Raw genomic sequence first — 23,467 nt, forward strand, 5'->3', positions numbered from 1 at the left:
TTAAATGGTATTAAACCTTCTTACCTTGCTCCGCAGCTTGCCCTTCATCAGTATCTGTTGAAATAAGTGCAGATGGTGTCAATATGTTACCTTTGTCAACTCCTGTTATCACAAGCGGTCTTACATACATAAAAATACAGCTTGTGAAAGCTGAAGTTGCATCAGCTGTCTGTCTTCGTCTCCATCGTCCACGGGATGCCAGTACGTTAGGCCTCTCTCAAATCAAACTGTTGGGCCTCACAGCTTTTGGAAACACCTCGTCTGCAACAGTCAATAATCCATTCCTTCCTTCTGAGGATCAGGTCTCTAAAACAAGGTAAGCTTCTAGTATCAGTTGACAGAGACTAGAGCATGGTTCGTAGCGTGTTTTTCCTGTATGTGTAAAATGAAAACGTTTCATCTCTGTAGTGGTGAACAAAAACAAAGGATGTGAAAGCATTAAAACTTAAATTTGGTGTTCGTAATTGTAGACAGTTGTCCAAAAAATATTTAAGTAGCAGCATATTTCTTACCTCTTCTAAAGTCAGGAAACTTACGTAAGTGTTGAAGCAGAAATAGAACAATAGAATGCTTTGTGGAAGTTGTATCCAATATTTCTGTTTACAAACAATTGAGAAATAGGAACTGAATGTTGTGATTCTGGCATATAAGCAAGAACTCTTTTCAAAAGCTTTGATTGGCTTACGTGTGATTTTGAATTTCATACTTACTTTTAAAATAAAAGCAGACATTTAAGGACAACCTCAATGTTTTTCAACCTGAATTTAATCATTTACAGGTAAATATTTTAGGTTATTGATTTGATTGAAATTTAGCTTACTTAATGATTAAAATTCATGACTTTGGAATGTTTCAGCTTTGAATCTTGTTGTTTTTAAGTTTGAAAAGGAGATATGAGGACAATTTTTAAGTATTTTATGCCTTTGAGAAAAAAACAAAACTTGAAAGTATGGGAATTCAGAGAACCATGCATGCTGTCTGGCGTATATTTTATAGAAGCTGTGTAACTGAAACTGATCCATGATCCTGAATAGCAGCAAAACCGATTTTCATGGACAAATTGTTCTTCTTTTATATTTGTACTTCAGAAAAAGTTAGCTACAAGTTAAACAAAAACAATTACTACAAAAGAGAGTGTGAGTGCACGTTCTGAACATCTTGAAATGTTTTACTGTAGTTTTCAGCTTATTTTGATAAGTATCTCAAAAGATTCATGGCAGTGATTTGATAGATACATTAAATAAACTTCAGTATAATTTTGGTTTAGACATAGCTGAGAATTTATTATTTTCATGATAAATATTTGGAATATTTTTTTCCTAAAATAAAAATGCAAACTTTGTGTAAAATATATCTTACAAGCTTCCCATAGTTTGACTGCCTCCCCATCTCAAAAAGTGGGTAAAAGTAAGCATGAAAACTTGTTAATGAAATGGTGTCATTTATTTCATGTACAATTTAGATTGCATTAGGATTACTTGTTATTATTAAAAGGAATAGTGAGCAATATTGTTCAAAAGAGACCTTGGGGAAGAAATGCAATGATAAACAAATTTAATTTCTGTAGTTTTCCTGTGGTTTTTATGTCAGGTGGGACTCTGTGCTCTCTGATTTTCACTGTAGGTTGTGAATGATCCTAAAAAGGTGCACAGCTAGCCCTGCCTTTGCAAACTATTAATCCTCTCAAAAGCTCTTATTTTTAGGAGAGATGTATAATAAGTAGTTGCCAACTATTACTGCAGGATCTTGACCTTGTGTGTCAATCCATTTGTGTCCAAGTGAGGAGATGTGCTATTTCATCTTTCATATTTATATGACTTTTGCCATTACATACGCATTTATTGCAGGCTGTAAGGAGTTCTTTAGAGCTAGAAAAAAGTGTGGTTTGTCCCTGTACATGATAATATAATGCTAAAAAAAAACAAAACAAAACCATAAAAATACTACCATTACCCATGAATCCTGCCTTTCTTAGGAACTCAAAGTAGTAGTTGCAACAGTAACACTAATGTATGTTACATTGTACTCTTAGATGGAGTTATTTCATTTTACTTTTCTCAGATTGCCTGATGGTGTCACAGAAGTTTTCTGCAATACTTGTCATAGAATCTAATACAAGGTGAAAAATAGGATGAGGAAATGACACGTTTTGCTCATTTTCCTCTTTTTCTTTTTTTTCAGTATTGGATGGTTAAGATTATTGCACCACTGCCTCACTCATATAAGTGATTTAGAAGGAATGATGGCTAGTGCTGCAGCACCCACTGCTAATCTGTTGCAGACGTGTGCTGCATTACTCATGTCACCATACTGTGGTATGCATTCTCCAAATATTGAGGCTGTGCTTGTAAAAATTGGGCTGCAGTCCACCAGAATAGGCCTCAAATTGATTGACATTCTTCTCAGAAACTGCTCAGCATCAGGAAGTGACCCTGCAGGTGAGTGCACTGTCTTTCTTTTCAATTGTTGCTTTAAAAGTTGCTTGTATTAGAAATTTAGTATTTGCATGTTACTTTCAGAGTTTGAATTCTGTTAGCCAATACCTGCTGTTTTTTCATGGCAGCATTGTTTATCTTGCCATTATGTTTCTGGGCATGGCAGAGCTTTGTGTCTGAGTAGCTCTAAAATAGTAAAACAGTGCAACCAGCACTGTTTTGATTTGTGCAGAATATACGATAAGGGGAATGTTGTGAAGTCACAAAAGTAGGCTGTGCAGTATATCCTAAGTGCAGCTGTGTATATACCTGTATGCAGTGTGGATGTTTCAACATAAAGAATACCTCAGAGTAGTTCTAAGGAAAGTAAGTATGGTAATGCTTGATCTGTAGTAAGCTGTAGGATAGAGTAAAATTTGAATAGCACTAAGTGAGGCAATTATTCAGCAACTGATTTGTCCCACAGCAGCAGCTCTTCAGTCAGTGTACTGCGGGGTTTTTGCATGTTTATGATTCTATATCACTTTGCTTTGCTGTTTAGTGGCTTTCCAGTAAAAGAGATCTAACTGTTATTTGTGCTGTTTTGAAGTTGCTGATTCTAACAGAAAACACCTTTACAAAATCCCTCCTGTGATACTTCACCATGAGTTAATGTGACAAAGTAGCACATTATCCTTTATTGGAATGCTGTTAAATAGGAGTGTAGTTTACTAAAGGACAGGAGATGGGGAATATAGGATGGAGAAAATGAGTTGGAAATAATCCAAGGAATTCCTGGGCTAGAGTCATGTTGGGGAAAATTGGAATTAAATGAGCTTCCATATTGAACCAAACATTTGCTTCTCAGATGCATGAGGTTTGACAGCTCTATTGTAATTAGTCATGTTCTTGATTCTGTGACTGGATTCTATGCCTTTTGGGATACGTTGAGGAAAATCCTACTAGTTAAATCTGCAAGTCTTCTGTCTGATGAATGTTGCAATCAATTTCATTCTTCTATAGTAAGGCTGGACATTAAATTGAATGTATTAAGTGTGGAATATCATGATAGTGATGTCTTAGCCTGCATATGTTAATGGCAAAGCTCAGTTCAGTGTTAACATTGCAATTCTTTAACAATTTTGTGAGTACTTTTAAAAAATATGTATGTAAGTACTTCTGTTGTTTTCCCCTCTCCCACTTCCTCCCAAACCCCCCATTTCTTGTCTTTTTTTTTTTTTTTTCTTTTTTTTTTTTTTTTTTTGAATGCGGCAAGATCTGAATAGCCCTTTACTGTTTGGAAGATTAAATGGTCTCTCTTCTGACTCCACAATAGACATTCTTTATCAGCTGGGAACAACTCAGGATCCTGGAACAAAAGATAGGTAATGTTATTTGGATTATCCTGTGAGAGTGCGTATAGTCCGCTAAATAGTGACACGAAAGCAGAGCCTTTTAAAATCTGATTTTTAATACAGACTGGAAGCACCTAAATCTAAAGAAGCCTTTCAGCTTTCCATTCCAGCTCTTTCCGTCCTTTACGGAAAATGCTTCCCCTCTCTTATTTGGTCTTAGGAAAGTGAGAAAACTCTTAGTGTTCAGCTGAATTTTCTCTGAAATACTTAGAACTTAGTTACCTTCTATGTTTTCCTTTTCTGTAGTAAGAAAACTTACATTTGACTGTCAAAGATGATATGTGTTTTTAATTTCTTTTGCGCTGTTAGTGATTTAAGTCTTGAAAACGGAGTTTGAGCTCCTTCTTGATCTCTGCTTCAAAGAAAGTGATAAATGCCTAAATCAACCTACTCAGAGAGAGCAAGTTAATTTGGTTTTGAGTGTTTCTTTGACCCTTTGTAATGTACTACATCATCTTGCCTTCCAGGATTCAAGCACTGTTAAAATGGGTCAGTGATTCTGCGAGAGTTGCAGCTATGAAAAAAAGTGGCCGGGTCAGCTACATTTGTCCAAATAGCTCAACAAGAGAGTATGGTCTTTTGATGCCATCTCCTTCCCACTTGCATTGTGTGGCAGCGATTCTGTGGCATAGCTATGAACTGCTTGTTGAATATGATTTACCAGCATTGCTGGACAGAGAGCTCTTCGAGTAAGTAAAGCAAAGTATTGTACTACATACTTTTCTAACTAAATTATTTTGTTCTGAAATAATACAGCTTGAAGTGGAATAAGTAGTGGAAATGGACATCCCTGATGCTAGTTGAAAGAGTGAATACTAAAAAAGATATCTAAACAGGTGGCTTTTAGATCTAAACATGTATATAAACAGGCACATATTAAGAATTATAACATTTGAGAAGAAAGAGAGATAATAAAATAGATTTCTTTAAATGAATAACCCAATTGGATTTGCACCAATATGGAAGTGGGATTAACAATTGAATTCCTGTCTGTTGGATAGGATGAAATGAAGCTAATAAAACTGCTGTACCTAGTTTTAGTATGCATGTTGCAGTATAGTCCTGTTCCTTTACTTCCTGCCAAATAAAACTATAATTCATATCAGCCAGCATCTGGAGCAGATTATATTATATATTTTTAAATGAGTAGAGAAGGATTTTTGTTAAACATGGGAAAAATAATTCTTCTAAGAAAAATAACATCTCCACTGTTTTCATCTTCTTTGATATTTCAACTTTTGAAACAATTTCGTTGATTCTAACTATAACTCTTAAGTTGTTCTTCATGTGACACATCACTTCTCCTCTGGATGTATTTTCCAGTCATTCCCATGTTTGATTTCACTACTTCTGTTTTTACCAGTAGATACTAATTTATTCCTTAGTTATTTTTAATATCTTGTTGGAAAAGAGTTTTATTTTTCTACAGACAATAAACTTATTTAGAAAATCCTGGTGGAAGGATTGTGTTGAATTTATAGTTGGTGAAGAGTTTGTGTGCTGTTATATATTGATTTTAAAAAACACTTGCCACTCCAAGTTTGGGAACTTTTCAGAAGTCTCAGTTAGTGTTCTGTCTTGGAGCAGTTTTTAATCAGCCAGCATTGAAACTAACATTTGTTAGATCTACATTCTCTTTTGGAGTCTTCAATTCTCTTCAACTAAACATAAAGTAATACTTCCATCCAGAGGAGGGAAAAACAATTCTTATCTTCTAAATAGAAATGTGATATGGGATGATACATTCAAATTATTAAAATACTAACATCACAGTGCCACAAAGTGTGCATTAATGTGTATGTTTAGAGTTCAAGATTATGTATCTTGTGTATGGTATCTTGTATATGACATGATAAGTCATAGTAACTCGAATGCAATTCAGAAAACTGCTTTTTAAAATATTTCTTCGTACCTACTTGTTACAAGTAGGTGAAGTATAATATTTTCACTAATTTATAAATACCAGTTTGCAAGTATAAGCTAAATAATTGGAGCAAAATTAGCTTTTGCATTCAGGTGCTTTTGATGTGATATTATTTGAATAGAAGTGAGCTTAAAGGTACTTGTTTTTAGCCTGTGTCCTAAGGATAGTAAGAATAGTGTCATTCAACCAGTGAGATTCTTCCTGCTTTCGTTTTCTGTGTAACATCTTCAGTTAGAATTCTAATAAAAAGAAATGTTTAAAAAAAAGGTGGGTGGGGGGAGGAGAGAAAAGCAAAGAACTAAATAAGAGAACTTTGTGGAAAATGTGTGCCATTCTAGTAGCTGCATCTTGAAGAGTACAAAGCACAGAGATGTTGCAGTTATCTCAAAAATGTGTAAATTGACAGCTGTCCAAAGACAGAAATCCTGTCTTTGATGGCAACATCCCAGCAAGAGTGACCTCTAAGCTATTTTTAATACAGTGTGATGAAATAAATTCAGATATAAGGATGAGGCATGCCTTTTGGGTAATGAATGTCCTGCTAATACAGTGATCCAAAAGCGGCTGTCAAACTCAGCTCAGTTTTACTATAGTTTCTAGAATAGTTAATAGTTAATATAAAGATGATGTATAAAATGACAAAGAGAGTATGTGTGGCAAGCTATCTATGTTTTGATATTATTTTTGTCTTCTACAGATCACTGTTTAACTGGTCCATGTCTCTTCCCTGCAACATGGTTTTGAAGAAAGCAGTTGATAGCTTGCTTTGCTCAATGTGCCACATCCACCCAAATTACTTTTCCTTACTTATGGGATGGATGGGTATCACTCCTCCTCCAATGCAGTGTCAACACAGACTGTCCATGACCGATGACAGCAAAAAGCAGGACCTCACTTCGTCTTTAACAGATGACTCTAAAAACGCACAAGCGCCCCTTGCACTAACAGAGTCTCACCTGGCTACTCTGGCTGCCTCATCTCAGTCTCCTGAAGCTATCAAGCAGTTATTGGACTCAGGTTTGCCTTCACTGCTTGTAAGAAGTCTTGCTAGTTTTTGCTTTAACCATACTTCTAGCTCGGACTGCAATGCACAATCAACAGATATCACCCAGGATAGACTCAGGAGGCACCATGTCCCACAGCACTTTAATAAAATGCCTATCACAGCAGACCTGGTTGCTCCTGTTCTCAGGTTTTTGACGGAAGTTGGCAACAGCCATATAATGAAGGACTGGTTGGGTGGTTCTGAAGTCAATCCGCTGTGGACAGCGCTTTTATTTCTGTTGTGCCATTCTGGTGCTACTTCTGGAGGACACAGTGTGACTGCACAACAGACAAGTGCAAGATCCAGCTTGCTTTCTTCAACTGTAACAGCAGGGTTGACCACTCAGCAGCGGACAGCAATTGAAAATGCGACAGTTGCTTTCTTCTTACAGTGCATTTCTTGCCATCCTAATAACCAGAGGCTTATGGCACAGGTGAGACAGAAAATAAATGAGATTGTCATTTCTTTGTTAATGTGTCAAAATTTGCGTAGTTTCTAATTCTGAAACTTCTTTTTTTCCTTCTTTCTTTAAGGTATTTGTTTAAGTTGTCATCAACTGGGAGAGTTTTGTGTTGAAACTGTTAGCGTGTTGGTCAGACTTAGAAAACTATAAGAATATTTGGACATGGCCGTTCAGTGCTGTGTATGGATTTGTATTCCACTTGGCTGTATCAAGATGTATGGCCTTAACAAGACACTTCAGACCCTAATCCACTATACTGTATTTAAGTACATAGGTTTAAACTCTTTTGAAGTGGGATTTGAAAATGAAGCTCCATTCACGTATTTTAAATTAGGAAATTGAAGAAAAATTGCTGTTTGTTTACACAGACGTGTATGGTATCCAGGAATATGTGGAATATTACAGAACAGTTCACTATTCTAATGCAAATTCAGCTAATTTCCTCACAGTTGTTAACCTTTCAGACCTAGCTGAATGAAAGTACACTTAAAATGATTTTTTCTCTCAATATTAAGAATGTCCGTGCCCCAGGAACAGTTAACTTGAGTAAAAAATAAGTCAGCACATTTCTCTGACGCTTTGCTACAGAATAGGAAGATCTTGCTTTAGGAATTCAAAAGTTATTTTTCTGAATGCTGCTTCTTCAGCTTTTATTTTTCTTAGTACTCTACATGTTTACAATTACTTTGCTGTATTCAGTATTTTATGCATTTTTTAATTTTTTTCTGTTGATAGTTTCTTCAGCGGTGCTCATTTCTGATCTGATTTGAATGATAGCTGAAGGTAGATCTTAGGCATTGCTTATTATGGCTATATAGAGCTGTATTTTGGAGACCTAAATATAGAAATGTTTAAAATATGATGTAATTTTGTATTCCCAGGTTCTCTGTGAATTGTTCCAGTCTTCTCCTCAACGTGGGAACCTCCCGACCTCTGGAAACATTTCAGGATTTATTCGGAGGCTTTTTTTGCAGCTAATGCTCGAGGATGAGAAAGTGACTTTGTTTCTTCAGTCCCCTTGTCCAGTAAGAGTTTTTCTATCTACATGGGCAACATGGCTCAAATTTAACCCCCCACCAAAATCAATGTATATTCAACTTCGAAAGGTCAGGCAGCAGCTTTTCCTTCTGTATGTATCTGGAAAGTAATGTTTAGGTGAATTGTAATTCAACATTTTAAAAGAAATTTCAAGGCATCGTTTTGAGAGAAAGCCATCTTGCTGAAAACATTTATGTTCTGACAGAATAGAAAACTGGAATTTATCTTATGCTTCCATAAGACCTTTTAATAGTATTCTTAAATATTAGCAACAAACATAAGTTCTAGTCCTTGCATCAGTTCTTCATTTTAAATTTTGTTGAGGAACTGTCTGAATTTTGATGCTCCAAAACTGGCAGAGATCCTTCAATGTTAGCCGTAACATCACTAAAAAATTTTTGAACTGATCTGTAAAGCAACTTTATGCTTTTACACTTCTTCACCAGAACAGAGATACTGAACTGCTGTGCTTTTATATATGACAGGGAAGCTAGATAGTGTTAAATGGAAAAGGGAGAGCACATAAGTTTTAGTACAAAGATGTTTAAATGTTTTGTTTCAACCTTGCTGAGATCAATTCTTAATATGGCTTTTGGTATCATCAAGGTAGTATCCGTTTTCTAATAAGACGGTTTACATAGAACAGATTTTTGCAGAGTTACTGAATAAGCTGAGACTGAAACAAGTTCTTAAAAACAAGTTGCCAGGTAATTCAGTTTCATCTCAAGAAACAGTATGGCTGTTCTTAGTGGGTAGAAGATTCCTCCTTTCACACCTGAAGAGAAGGCTGAAGAGTGATCTGAATATGCAGAGTATATTTCTAATATATCTAGCAGATTAATCTTTAATGTGTTGGATCCCCACTTTATTCCTGAAGTTCTTAGGTAAACTTTATATTTAAGTCAGTTTTCCATTGTTATGAAGTATTAAATTGGTTCTATGTATAAATATTAGTAAACAGTTTTCCTGATGGTTTGGAAAAGGGAGCAATAGCTCTTTGTGCAGAAAAGTTTGTAAAGTTATTGCAAGCAAAGAACAATATAAAAGTATGAACACGCATCAGGCTAAAATATGTGATACTAAAATACTTGAAATATTTGAACTAATAAAGAATTAGTTATCCATCATAAAAAGTAAATGCACTGAGTAGAAGAACTTTATTCACAAGTCAGGACTCAAGAGAAGTAGCATCTTACCGTAATTTGACCCTGTAAAGTTGAAGGGTAGGTAAGTTTTCATTTTAAACACACATAACAGTTAAATTTTATTTTGCTGAGATATATTTATAGAAACTTAGTGTTTTAACTTATTTCTGAATCTTAAAAGCATGTTAACTTTTTATCTTTCAGCTGTACAAAGGTAGAATTAATGCTACTAGTCATGTAATTCAACATCCAATGTATGGAGCTGGGCACAAATTTCGTACTCTTCATTTACCTGTCTCAACAACTCTAGCTGAAGTTCTCGATCGTGTGTCAGGCAAGTTTACAACAGTTTGTTTTATTTTTAAGATAGTTCATATTTCCTTTTTTTTCATACCTGTATATTTGCAGTGTTCCTACGTACTTGTTGATACAGAGGTTTAAATTATAATCTTTTGAATATACCTTGCATGTTCTATTTAAAATGCACTTTGCTGGTTGTATACTATTTTTTCCTTCCATTAAACTCCAATTAAGATACCATTACAGAGGGGAGGGTGGGAGTTTTGTTGTGTTTTTTTTTGTTGTTGTTGTTTTGCTTTTAAGTACTCATGTATTCTTAAATCTCTCAAGTCATACTGCAAATATTGATCTTCAGAATACCCTTTCACTTAAATCCCAGTAATGTCACTTTCATATCCTGAAACTTAAATGGTTATCTCAATGGTCTTGCTATGAGAAGAGCACTAATGATCCAATTTCTTTGAATACACATTTGCATACTATGCAGGCACTTCAGTTTACATACTACATGGAGATTGGAAAGCTTAATTTGCTTGTAGAGATTAATTTTCAAATTATAAGGCATGACTTTCATTTATTTTTATGAAATGAAATATTTCGTTACACTACTTGAATTTATATGGAGAAATGAATCTGTGGGGGGCTTTGATTAGGCCTCCCTAGGCCATGATATGAGATTCAGTACATGAATGGGAGATGCCTTAACCTTAAAATGAATCTCACCTTGATATTCAATTAATACTTCAGAAAATAGACCTGCATGTTTAAGATTATGGTTAATCTTTTTCAAAATGTAGAGATTGTCCTAAAGGTATTGAGTTCGTGCCAGAACTCTCTAGGTGAAATCATCAAGTTGATTCACTTCAGGTAAAAAATAGAGCAAAATATGTTACCTTAAAAAAATCAATATCAAGCATGTAGAATTCAAAGAAAAGAAACAGAGTGATGGAAGGGGAACACCAGTAATTCCACTTTAATCTTACGATGTCGTCAATAATAGTAAATCAAAGTAAAAGAATGATCACAGTTGTTAAGATTTTGCCATACTGCGGATGTACACTGTGAAGGGCTTGCATACGTACCTGGTTGGGTACATAATCCTTATACATATGCATTAACTTTTTTTGACTGTAGGATCAAATTTAATTTCTTAAGCAGTTCTTCGTAGAGTTCAGAAGAACTGTTGCCTTTTAATATCTAGTTAAAATCTATGCATTTACATAATTAATAACTGCATTTGGACAATAACTATGTCATCTAATGAAGTGATAGAAGTACAGTAATGATGCTTGAGAAAAACAGCACGTGTTTTGGAATATTAATTAAAATCAGTGAAGCCTAGAAAAATGCTTGAAGTTTATTTACTACGGAATACTATGCTGTTTTGTATAGAAGTCTTTATTAACTTAGTGTTCAGACATGATCATGTGTGGAATGTCTGTCCAAGAGCTTCCAAGTTCCTTCTGCCATTTATGATCAGAAATGCTTTAATGAGAGAAACAGTTGATGCACATGAGGTGAAGATCAGTTGTTGAGCAGTGACATAACCTGTACTGATCAGCTGCCTCTGTGTATTGTGCTCAGCCTGATAGCCACTGCTAATAGGGTCTGGGGAAGGGAACGTGCTGATGTGATGTACAATGATGCACATAATGAAATGGATCAAATGCTGACTTCATAGCACATCATAACTTCGCTTTATGCTACAGAATTGTCTCATTTTAAATCGAAAGAATTAGTTCTGGAAAGGTTCATGTTGTTTTACGCTTCCCTCCTGTATCTGTTGTGATTTTTCTGATGATATTAAAAGCTTTGTGATTCCTGTGTATCTTTCTGTGAAGTTCATGGTTAGGATAGTGGAGACAACTAATATACAAGGAAAGAACTGTGTGTTTAGGGTGAAAGGAGGGGAGAGATGGGGTGGATTGGTAGTGGCAAAGGAAAAACAGGCTGCTACCACTGCAACAGTAGGAAGTTTTGAAGATCCTATTTTGAAGACTGGTCTGTGGATTAATTTCTTTTTTCTTTCTTAGCTATTCTTTGAAGGTCTTCTGTTACATTAAGATCTCACATTGATCATTTCATACTTTCTGTATATAAAATAAGAGTGTTGATCTAATATTTTTTCTCACTGCCTTAAAAAAGAAAAAATAAGAAAGTATGATGTAAGAGCATTGCTAAATTTGCTGCTCACATCCCTTTAGCAGAGGAAGAAAGTATGCAGTGTCATGGCAGAAGGAATAGTCTAGAATGAGTATCAGTTGTTCTGTATTCCATTCACCTTAGTTTTAATCTGCTGATCATGACCAGTCAGAAAGACTGAATGACAAATGTGGATATTATCTGAGTAATAAAAATGTGTTGTCTTAAGCATCTTCAGTAGTTTTATTAATGAAGTTTATATTGTCCACCAATAAATGGGCATTCAGCCCATGAGACCAAACTACTGCTTAGTATATAAATAATACTGATGAGGATATTAAAACTAATGAGGATATCCACACCAAGTCTGAAATACATGTCTATAAATAAATATACACATAGGTATGTACATAAATAAATGTAAATATATATTAGGTCCTGAGTAACAGCATTTTCACACTATGTATCTTCTCCAAGGAAACTGGAGAATGATTTAAAAATTTTGATACCAGTGGTTTACAAAGTGTAAAATAATCCATTGAAATGAACAATAAACAATTTTTTAAGCTGCTTGCTGATGTCTTTGATCTACACTAATGATCAAACTGAAATTATTGTACTGCAGTAAGTATTCACTAAAGCAAATGCACAAGTTTTGGATGTGTTCTTTATGCATCTCATAATTTCACCAGATCTGAAACTGCTATCTAGTTGCTTAGGCTTAAATACAACAATATAAGTAAGTCTGTAGATATCCTTTAAAAATAAGTAAATACATTTCTTTTTTTCCTTAGGTTTGATTTGATTCTCATTCACTTGCTTGTCTTGTCCTTTTCTAATCTCTTTTTTTTTTTTTTTTTTTTTTAGTTGTTGCAGTTGTGTTTTAACATAAGTATACTTGACTTATCATGTAACAGATTTAGGTTGTAATAGTTTTAAATTGTTAAAGGGCAGATTCTAGGGAGGGGAGATTGCACTTGTAATACTTACATTCTTAAATATTTATAAGAATATTGTTGCCTGGGATGGAAATCTAAGCCACAGAAATAGTTCAAATATAGTCGTGTTAACAAACTAGAAACTGCCAACAAAATCAATGTGTTCTATTAAAATAACATTCTCTCCTGTTTTGATTTTTTTTCCCCTGTATAGATACACCCAGTATCACAGCTAAGCTAATTAATGAACAAAAAGAAGATAAAGAAAAGAAGAACTATGAAGAAAAGGAAAAAGTTAAGGCAGAAAATGGATTCCAGGACAATTACAGTGTTGTTGTTGCTTCTGGTATGTTTTTGTTCATCTTCTGAAAAATTATCTTTCAGACATTAAAGGAGTGAGGGAGGGAAATCAAATTTACAGTTATTCATTTAATTATTAATGATCTTTAGATAGGATTGTGATGCCCAGTTAACCTAACTGGCTGCTAAGCAGCAAAGATCAGATCCAGATTGAACTACTGTCTCTGCTATCTGCTGATAGATTCTGGTAAATTGTACCTAAAATTGGCTGTCTGTTGTGGGTGCTGTGGCTAGTGTGTTGTAGATGCACACTCAGAGTTTAGATTATATGCTGAGATATTAGTATTTGCCTGCTGTTATTATAGGTTGAGTATTAATTCCTCTGCCTTTTTGCATCTGCTAGTGCTTCAGAGTTTAATCACCTACTTCTACATTATGTTTTGGAAATGAACGTATTCCTTTGCTTCACGTATTTAAAACTGTCAGAATAAAACCAGATTATTCCACTTGCAAAGCACAAATGAAGGGTATTGCTCCATTGCTACAGGGGCTATAGATTGAGTGGGGTAATCTTGCAGTTGTACAACATTACAGTTCAGGTGGTGGCTGTAGAGATCATTGGTCTTTCTTTTTGGGGGTTCTAGTGTGTGAGAGGTTATTGAACTTCAAACTACCCTTATCTAGGTTTCTGCCCTCATTGAGCATTCTCAATGTCATTTACACTTCGTGAAGCATGATGAAGAGGCTGATTTTCTTTGACTTCTGCCACCAGTGTTTCTTAAGCTTTTAATTGTAAGATTTTAGATACAGCAGTAATTCTAAATTCAGCTGTTCAGTAGGGCAGCAGTTTCATGGATCTTGGTATATATTTAAAACAATACAGCGTATTGTTAATTTTTTATTTTTTTTTTTTTTGAGAGAGAGAGATTTTTGCAATAGGTGCCACTTAGGCAGGATATGATCTAAAACATAAGACATTTAAGTGAAGGGTTAAAGCATGAACAAAGAAACTAGGAAGAAAACAACATATTAGCACTGAAAGTAGGTCATAGTGTAGTTAGCTGTGTCTCATCCCACTTGCATCTCTAGTCGTGCTGCTTCATATAATCAATTTCCTGTTCAAAAAGAAAGATTTAAGTTCATCCTTCTAGCTTGTGTTTCTTCCAGTTAAGTCAAACAGCTTAAGTGTAGATTTAATTTATGTTTGGTTTTAACTGCCTTCTCATGGAGTCTTTTGTCTTTGTCTTGTTATATTCTTTTTTTTTTGTACATTTTTTTTTTTTGTTTCCTCATACTCATGCAGTCACTATTTTACCTGTTCCCTATTGGTAAAATTGTTGGAAAGACATGTTATTTGGAACCTGATCTTCTTGAGAAAGACTGTTAGTAGACTGAAATTAGCTGAGTATTGTAGCTTATCCTACTAAGAAGGTGGAGTCAAAGCATATTATAACATTTCTGGTCAGGATAATGTTACTTTTACAGCTGCTCTTGGTTGTTTATGATCCGATCCAGTAGTTGCACATACATTCCTGCGTAGATCTGCTGACTTCTTGTCCTTCTATACAGTTGGCAGAACATGTTATTAATCCAGTTTCAGTATACTTCATCATTGACTGTCTCAAAATGTGGCAGTTTTGATACATAAGCTTAGTAAGCTTTCATGTACCTATTAAACCCTTTAATTTTTACATAGTTCTTAACAAGGTTCTGACTAAAGCAGTTTTAAAAGTACATTTAAAGGTACTTTTCATCACTTGTTCTAATGTCAGTACTGTAGCTGAAGTCACCTGGTAAGTCAGATGTTTATCTTGGACTGTGCATTGAAATATCTGTCGATGTAGAAATTTTTTACCTTACTTGATTTTAGTTTGAAAAAATAACCTCAAAAAGATTTACTATAGGTCACTGTCATGTTATCAAGTGCAACAGGGAAAGGGGGGGCCTTTTCTTCCCCTTTCAGGGAGAAGGAAAGAAAAACCATATCATTATGTCATCATATGGAATACTGATAAAACTAGGACAGTCCCCCTGATAGACAGGCTCTTTAACTGTTTAAGAGCAAAATCAAAGTAATAATTTACAGTTACAGCTTGTTTTTTACTTGGGACTTAGGAGGATGCACAACTATGTATGAAAAATACTGGGATTAAATTCAAGTGTATTTTATATGTGAATGCTGTTCTGATATTTATTAGTTGTATTTTCCGGTATGACTTTTTTGCAACAATTGAAAGGATTGGCTACACTGCAACTTAGCTATCTGAAATTATTAAATGCTATAATAATTTTATTATTATTATTATCATCTCTGTACTAGGTTTGAAATCTCAGTCAAAAAGAGCTGTTTCATCTACCCCTCCACGTCCACCATCAAGACGAGGAAGAGTGATGGCAGATAAAGTAGGTACCTCTTCCTCAGGAGCAGAATCTTCCAGCAAGACTATTAGCGTTCCAGTTTTCCATCTCTACCATAAACTTCTACCAGGTAACTTTAATAACTGTCTTTAAGCTTAAAGAAAATTACCTTTTTCAGTAGCTGTTATTTCTTTAGAAAGACAATATGATGATGACATACTTTTTTGTTTATTCACTCACATAATGAGTAGAGCACTTTTGGGCTGCAGACTGCTTTCAAGTGGAAATGAAACCTCATAGTATCTTCGTAACTTGATCAAAAAAGAAAAAGGAAGCAACTGATGGAATTAAGAAATGTCAGATCTCTAATCAAAGATATTTTTGCCTTAATGCTTTCTTCAGTACATAGCTGTTAAAAATGTGACTGTCCTCTAATTGTGCTATAGACCATTCTGTATTTGTGTAATGGTCTCACTGATCACACTTCTCATGCACCTAACAGTTGTCATGCATGTACACAAGTGCAGAATCAGTGATGGAAAATAGTGGAAGACTGTCTTGCCATTGTGTAAGTGAAGCAAGAATTAGCATTGATTTCATTAGACACCATCCTCCGTTGATGAGATGGGTTGCCATAGAAAACCTTACCAGGACTTCTGTTAATTGGCCAAGTACTGTCAAAATGAAATTAGTTGGCTAAGTTTATTAAATCATCTAATTCTAAAACATTTTCCTTTACATCTAATAATTACCAGGAAAATTTGTTCTGCCTTGAGAGTAACTTGTGATTTCAAGGAATAACGTATTCTTCCTAAGCACAGTGGCTGAAGTCCAGATATGAGTGATCGATTTGGGCTGTAGCTGCATGTGCATTTCATTTCTACATTGTTGCTGAGAAAATTACTCCCTGCACTGCCATTCACTTTTTCTTGAGTTGTTCTGTCTTGAAATTGGTGTATTGAAGTGGGCTTGGGGTTTGTAGCGCTGAAAAGGATCTGCAGGTTTCTTTATTTTACAGATTCTTCCACTTCAGTCTTTTTATCCTCTTGTCATATTCTTTTATGTCACCACAATGTAATCAATTGGATTTAATAGTAGGGGGCAAGGCAGTACCCAATTGAAATGCACATCAAATTACAACCTTAGCCATTTGTTAAATATGTTAATTGCTTTGGGCTTTTGACACAGAGCTGCTGTAGGGAATTCCCAAGAGAATATACACTGGAAGTAAGGCCTTGGTTTAGAGCCACTTAGTATTTAGTATACTTGGCTTCTGCAGCAGAAGAACAGCATATGGACATTTATGTTATGATAACCCTCTCATAGCGTTTCGCTCTGACTCAATGCCGTTGTTGTTTAGGCCAGCCATTACCCGCTGAAATGACTCTTGCCCAGCTTCTGACTCTCCTGTATGACCGTAAACTCCCTCAAGGATACCGATCGATAGATTTGACAGTTAAGCTTGGATCCAAAGTAATCTCAGATCCAAGCTTATCAAAAACAGACTCGTTTAAACGTCTTCATACAGAAAAAGGTGAGTTTTGTGGTTTTTTTTTTCCCTTTTTATAAGGCTTTATAATGCCAGCTCTCAGTAGTGCGTGTTTGGGCTAATAGCCAGGGCAGATTAAGTAATGCAGGAGCACTTACAGACACCTGTGAAAAATGTTGTTACAGTAGCCTGAGCACTTAACATGCTTCATGGAAAATGGGAATTATTATCAAGCCCATCTGAGCGTGTCTCATAACTTCAGATTTTAAGAACATTCTTTTTAAAATCACCTAATATAGTCTGCTTCTTGTTAGGGATTTTTCTCATTGCTTGCTATGTTATAGTTACAGTGAATTGGGTAAAAAAGAGGGAAAATCTGCATCTCAGGAATCTGATTGGAAATATTTTGTTATTGTTTATTTAAGGAAGGGGTTAGAGGAATGAGACCTTGAAATTTAGCCAAGGTGATGTGATCACCAACCTGCCTGCACAGCATGGAACTACAGAGTTAATCATGCAGCTATTTTAGGACAGAGACTTTTGTAAAAACTCGTTAGATAGATCAATCTCTTTCTAAAAAAGACAAAACCTAAAGAAGAATCTGATTAATTTTCAGTAAAAAATGTATATTCAAACAATTGTATTATGTATATTGTAATAATTAGCATATTAATCTACATAAATTATCCATACTTATGACATGAGTTTGCTATAAATGCCAAAAGATACTAATATTTTAATTTTCTTTTGATATTCTTGTACTCATTCACAGAATCATAGAATTGCTCAGGTTGGAAAAGACCTTAAAGATCGAGTCCAACCACAACCTAACCTAATCTTCATTTCAGTTCTTGACTCAGCTTTTACTGTAAAAGCAAACCCTACTTTTGATGTAGTTTTTTATCTGAGAAGGAGGAAAAAATACACAGTATTGATGATGACCTATTAACTTGTTTTACCTTTCTGTTTTTGTAGAACATACAGATTTACTGGGTCCTTGTCCTGAAGATGAAGCCATCAGTCCTGGGGATGAGTGCATGGATGCAGTGTTAGATGAATCACTTCTTGAAACATGTCCCATTCAGTCTCCACTGCAAGTTTTTGCAGGAATGGGTGGATTGGCCCTAATTGCAGAGAGACTCCCTATGCTTTATCCTGATGTAATTCAGCAAGTAAGTGAAAAAAATCAGTCTGGAAAAGCATGCTAATAATTTTTTGTTTGTTCGAGAACAGTATTTTCCCCATATTTCTATGTGGTTGAGTTTGAAATCTCCATTTTGAAATCTCAGCCAGGAGAGGAAACAACTTGAAAATACACAAGTGCATGACTCCTCAGCAGTACAGTTGTACCTGCTGTTTCCCTAGACATCTTACAGTTTGCTTGAATAGCCATGTTCTTGTAAAACAAAAGCAGGAATTCAGTATTCTTCTTGCCTTACCTCTGTTAACTCCTAAGATACTTGGGAGGGTATGGTAGCAAAGAGTTGCTGTTGTGCTACAAAGCCATACTTACATATCATTTAATTATTCTCAGTGATCATTTTTTTGTGGTTAAATGAAATGCCATCTTCAGCATGGACTATATAATTTGATATATAATAATTATAAATAACCTTATCTGAATTAATTTTATAATAATAGCATATGAATTTCATAGTAAACATGTTATTTATTTGTACATGTGTGCATCTCTGATTATCATAATTACATATAGAATTTCTGTGGATAGGCTTTTTGAAAATGTCAGCAGTTGTGTTTGTGTGGAATTCTTTGGCTGCTTTTCTTGGTATGCGGGTCCTTATTATGAAAAAAAAATCAGAAATAGCCCCAGAATTATTTGGTTGGTTGTGTTTCTTAACATTTTTTTAACTGATATACCTAATAAAAATAGTGAATATCTGTTCCCTGTGAAATAGGTTGATCATGACTGAAGGGTGCTGCTGAGTACCTTGACTGCAAAATTATGGCAGGAGTGGATAGCCTGTCATGAGATCAGGGTGATTAGTGCGAGTCATTTGTAAATAGCAGTGCAGTTCAGGAAGAACACATTCGGTACTGGCAGCACGTTACATGGAAGTATAGTTTGTCTGAAAATGTTTTAGAGAGATCGCATGAAGCCTGTAGAACATCTCAAAGTTAAGGAAATGTGTTTGCATAGGTGATTATGGAATTTGGAGATACTGTGAAATAGCATGTAGTCTGCATTGATAAAGACAGATCTGTGTAATACTGCAACAGGTAAAAGTCAGCTTATGGCCATAAGAAATTTGATCCCCTTTTTCCCTTCTTTGAAGTCTTCTGGAAGTTCTGGGAAGTTATTTTCTTGAAATATGTTTTTCTTATTTGTGGTACGTTTAAATTTAAGTACAGAATAAGAATTATGTGATTGTAAAAACAAAGCAAGTACAGTAATGCTAAATAGAAGATTCATGGTAAAGACTCTTGAATTCTTTAGACTCTTGCTTTTAATTTTACTCATATCTTGCTTTATTTTACTGATACTTGTCATTGTATTTAAATATTATAAAAGCTTGAAGCTTCTGTGATGTTAAATTTAGGAAGACATGAGTGACTGTACTGGGTTCATATGACCCTGTGTTTTTGGTAGTCCCTGATCCATACATCTGTTAATAGTAGTATATTTAATGTGAATTTTAAAGATCTTTCATAAGATTTTGTGTCCTTCAGATCCTAATTGTCTGTATGGCTATCAGCTCTTTTAATTCTTGTTCTTGTTTAAGGTGAGCACTCCAGTTGTTACATCAACCACACAGGAAAAGCAGAAGGACAGTGATCAGTTTGAATGGGTTACTATTGAACAATCAGGAGAATTGGTGTACGAAGCACCAGAAACAATTGCTGCAGAACCTCCACCGATCAAGTCAACAGTTCAGACTATGTCTCCCATACCTGCTCATTCTTTGGCTGCCTTTGGTTTATTTCTTCGTCTCCCGGGCTATGCTGAGGTGCTGCTAAAAGAACGGAAACATGCTCAGTGTCTGTTGAGATTGGTGTTGGGAGTTACAGATGATGGTGAAGGAAGTATGTGCTGCAATTATTATGTTTCTTTGTAGACCACAGCTAGATCATTTTACTTAAAATTATTTATACTGTAGTATGTGTAGCAGGAAGTTAGAAATGGTTTGTGCAATTTGCTAGCACTGTCATAATCTCATCTCTGAATATGAAATTCTTCCTCATGAAGTTTCGTGACAATCATCAGTGTTCATATGCTTGCATCTGGATGCTAGAGTAATTGTAAAACAACTACTGATTGAACTTAGAAATGACATTGTTAAAATGCCAGTGCACTTGGACAGAACTGTCTTGGGTAGGAGGATGTGCTCAACAGTTAAGGAAATGTTGGGTACAGCCAAATTCAAAGTAGCATAGACAGAAGCGAAGCTAAAGCAGACGTAGGATAAACTCTTTGAGATTGCATTAGAAGAAGAGAGGAGAATTTAAAGATTATTGCAACCAATTAGCTAAGAGTGAACTCTGTTGTAATAGTGTGAGTTCATAGGAATAAAGGGACTATTCTTAGACAAATGAACAAATGAGCATACAAATTCTTAGTCGTCAGTGTCCTTCCAACCTCAAATAATGCATATAGTTCTAGTATTGATTATTTCTCAATGTTTTTCAAAACAAAAGATGCTAGTACTTTCAGACTTCTTTCATTATGCCTTTGCAAACAATGCTGTTTTTCCATATGTTAACCACCTGCATTTTGTTTCAGTTCAGCAGTGTAAGTCTTGCTTACTGTCCTTTCTGTTTTATATTTTAGTTCTTGTATATTTAGATACAGGACAGTAGTGAGGAATACACTGCTTAACAAACAGCTATGCAGTTTACTGGCTGATTACTCCAACCTGATTTAAATAGTAATTAACTAGAAGACTGCATACACTTAACTCTCATTTTTGTTTTCTTGAGTTGATTTCAGTCCTTTGCTTTTGCAAACAATTATAGATGCATTTTGTATAGAGAAAGAGGCCAACACAAAACTTGACCTTTTTTGATTGCTTTTCTTTCTTCTTGAGCGCATCTACTATCGCTATTGGAATACAGTTCCAGAACACCATTTTCCTGATAGATGAGAGCTGTCTTTCATTTTCAGCCTAAAATTACTCATATCCAGTTTTGTGCCCAGTTATCATTGTTCCTGCATTATTCTTTGTGGATAGCTCTTCTTTCTCATGTACTTGATGACTGGAATTGTATTTCCTTTTAGCCTATGGTTTTGCTGGACTAAATAGTCAGTTTCTCCATTCTCCTAACTAAAAGGATGAATTCAGCTCTATATCAAACACAGTATCAGTTTGCAGTAGTTTACACTAGTTCTCTGTATAAAGTATTAATGTTTTCCTTTCCTTTTGTAAATACATCTTTTAATACCCCTATAATCCTTCTCACAAAATATAGAGATCTGCACTTAAAAATTCAGGGTTTATATGTTAAATATGGGTTGATTTGTCTGTGAAGGTAGATCTTGGGCACATGTTTAGATTTCTTTTTAATTTTATCTTTTCTCCATTGCCATTTGGTTACACCCGCAGGTGTGGAAAACTGTCAGGGTAATTTTATGTAGGAAGACCCAGGTCAAATAATGTTTTACATCCTTCTTTTTTCTTTACAAAGAGTAGCAAATAGACACAAACTGGTGCGTTTGTTTAGGTATGTATACATACAAATACATAGCCAGATTTGTAATGTACTTCAGTAACTCTTCTGGATGATATAACTGATAGACTTTTGAGGGAGAAAATAATATAAACGTCTTTAAAATGAGAAGAAAACTTCTGAACGAAGTTGGCTATTTAGAAATATTTTCAGTGTTTAAATATCTGTGTTTTACATATACACTGTAGACATAATGTGAAATGCATTGTTAAATACACACACAAAAAAATTGAGACAGTTCCCAAATACGTCTGTTGCATTTGGAGGTCGTTCCACTATTTGTAATGTTTTTAATTTGCTTGTAATACAGACAGGTTAAATTTTTTAGATAGATTTACAAAATGTAAGCATGCAGCTCATGTAATTAAAATTATCCAAGTATTTCACCACGTATTCAACTTGAGTCACATCACTACTTGGATTGTGCGGTGGTTTAATTCATAATTTGGTCACGAGTATAAAAAGCAAAAAACACATCGTGATACATTACAGCTGCTTGTCAGCTCAGCTGCTGTTTGTTGACCATCTGTGTGCTTTAACTCATTCTACTTGCAAGGCTTGGAAAGAAAGAATTAGTCTGAACCAGCATCTTTCTCTTTTATTTAGAAATATAACCTGCAGTGTAGTTAAATACAGAGAACACACATGATTGTTAAAGAGTTAATTTTCCTCCCTGGAAATGGTGAATCAAATATTCTAACTTTTGATTTTAACGAAGTCCATAATGGAAATAAAGAAATATTATTCCGAAAAAATGTTCTTAAGAGAAATTTAATATTAGATAGCTTACCATAGCGGAACGCTTAAGTCCTTAGTATATTTCTGTACTGTTGTGTTGTGCAAATCGCTGCAAAGATTAACAGACAATACTGAACTACAGAAAGAAAATGTGACTTTTATTATTTTTTTTAATCCAGGTCATATCTTGCAGTCTCCTTCAGCAAATGTGCTTCCAACCCTTCCCTTCCATGTCTTGCGCACTTTGTTCAGCACTACACCATTGACTACTGATGATGGAGTGCTGCTTAGGCGAATGGCACTGGAAATTGGAGCTATACATCTTATCCTTGCTTGTCTGTCTGCTCTAAGCCACCATGCACCAAGAGTTCCCAATGCTAGTCCCAACCAGGCAGAGGTAAGTTTAGTAGCAGAATAATTGCAAAGTAACAGTTTTTGCTATAAAAAAGAAAATAATTCACCGCTTTCATTAAAATTTAATTTCTACACAGTTGGCATTTGAATGAAGAAGAAAAATAATTATAAAATACTAAAGTAATTATACTTGCTTGTTGCATATAAGCATAGTAATCATAAAATTTAACCAACAAAGAAGGCTTATCATGAAGCATTAAGGTGTAATCAGTTTCTTTCACAGGATCATTTTTTTCAGTGTATGAGAGGCATGATAATGGAGGGTTGTTCTTTCTTTATTAATTATCATTCATTAGCATGACCTCATTACCTTATTTAGCATTCATCATCTAAACTCTACTAACTGCAAATTATTTCCTCTTAAAAGCTTATAAATGTAAATGAGTTGTGAAAATTAATGAATTCGTGGAGCAATCTTTAAATCTAATATTTCTACACTTTTCAGGATCCCAAGTGGATCTCCAAAATAAAACTTTTTCAAGGCGCTTACCTTACACTACCCTATATTCAGAATGTGCATCAACTGATTTTTTTTTTTTAGGATTATGAGGTGCCATTTCTGCGTGAGACTGCCTCAAAACATGCTTAAAATTAGTTGATGGCTTTCCCTCTCTTTCAGTATGGCGGCAGAGACTTGTGTCACTCAGAAAAAGTTCTGGTG

General features: G+C 34.9%; 1 protein-coding gene across 9 annotated transcripts in view; it reads left to right on the forward strand.

Moving 5' to 3' along the window:
* The window catches only part of BIRC6 (baculoviral IAP repeat containing 6), a 181,760-nt gene that overhangs the window by 89,684 nt on the left and 68,609 nt on the right, over positions 1-23,467 (forward strand). For 8 of the 9 annotated variants that reach the window (XR_008206958.1, XR_008206963.1, XM_052683945.1 and 5 more), the window contains exons 51-63: positions 37-316; positions 2,182-2,438; positions 3,691-3,799; positions 4,297-4,518; positions 6,451-7,231; positions 8,143-8,286; positions 9,649-9,778; positions 13,039-13,170; positions 15,445-15,612; positions 16,843-17,016; positions 17,947-18,143; positions 19,713-20,013; positions 22,572-22,789. Coding sequence is in view for 7 of the 9 variants with exons in the window: in XM_052683945.1 (XP_052539905.1) it covers positions 37-316; positions 2,182-2,438; positions 3,691-3,799; positions 4,297-4,518; positions 6,451-7,231; positions 8,143-8,286; positions 9,649-9,778; positions 13,039-13,170; positions 15,445-15,612; positions 16,843-17,016; positions 17,947-18,143; positions 19,713-20,013; positions 22,572-22,789 (3,113 nt within the window). In the remaining 2 variants the exon portion in view is untranslated. The remainder of the gene's footprint in view (positions 1-36; positions 317-2,181; positions 2,439-3,690; positions 3,800-4,296; positions 4,519-6,450; positions 7,232-8,142; positions 8,287-9,648; positions 9,779-13,038; positions 13,171-15,444; positions 15,613-16,842; positions 17,017-17,946; positions 18,144-19,712; positions 20,014-22,571; positions 22,790-23,467) is intronic. The other variant, XM_052683972.1, reaches the window with a different exon arrangement.

Source organism: Tympanuchus pallidicinctus, unplaced genomic scaffold, assembly GCF_026119805.1.
Source record: "Tympanuchus pallidicinctus isolate F22 unplaced genomic scaffold, pur_lepc_1.0 scaffold1, whole genome shotgun sequence".
In the NCBI taxonomy this organism is placed as follows: Eukaryota; Metazoa; Chordata; class Aves; order Galliformes; family Phasianidae; genus Tympanuchus; species Tympanuchus pallidicinctus.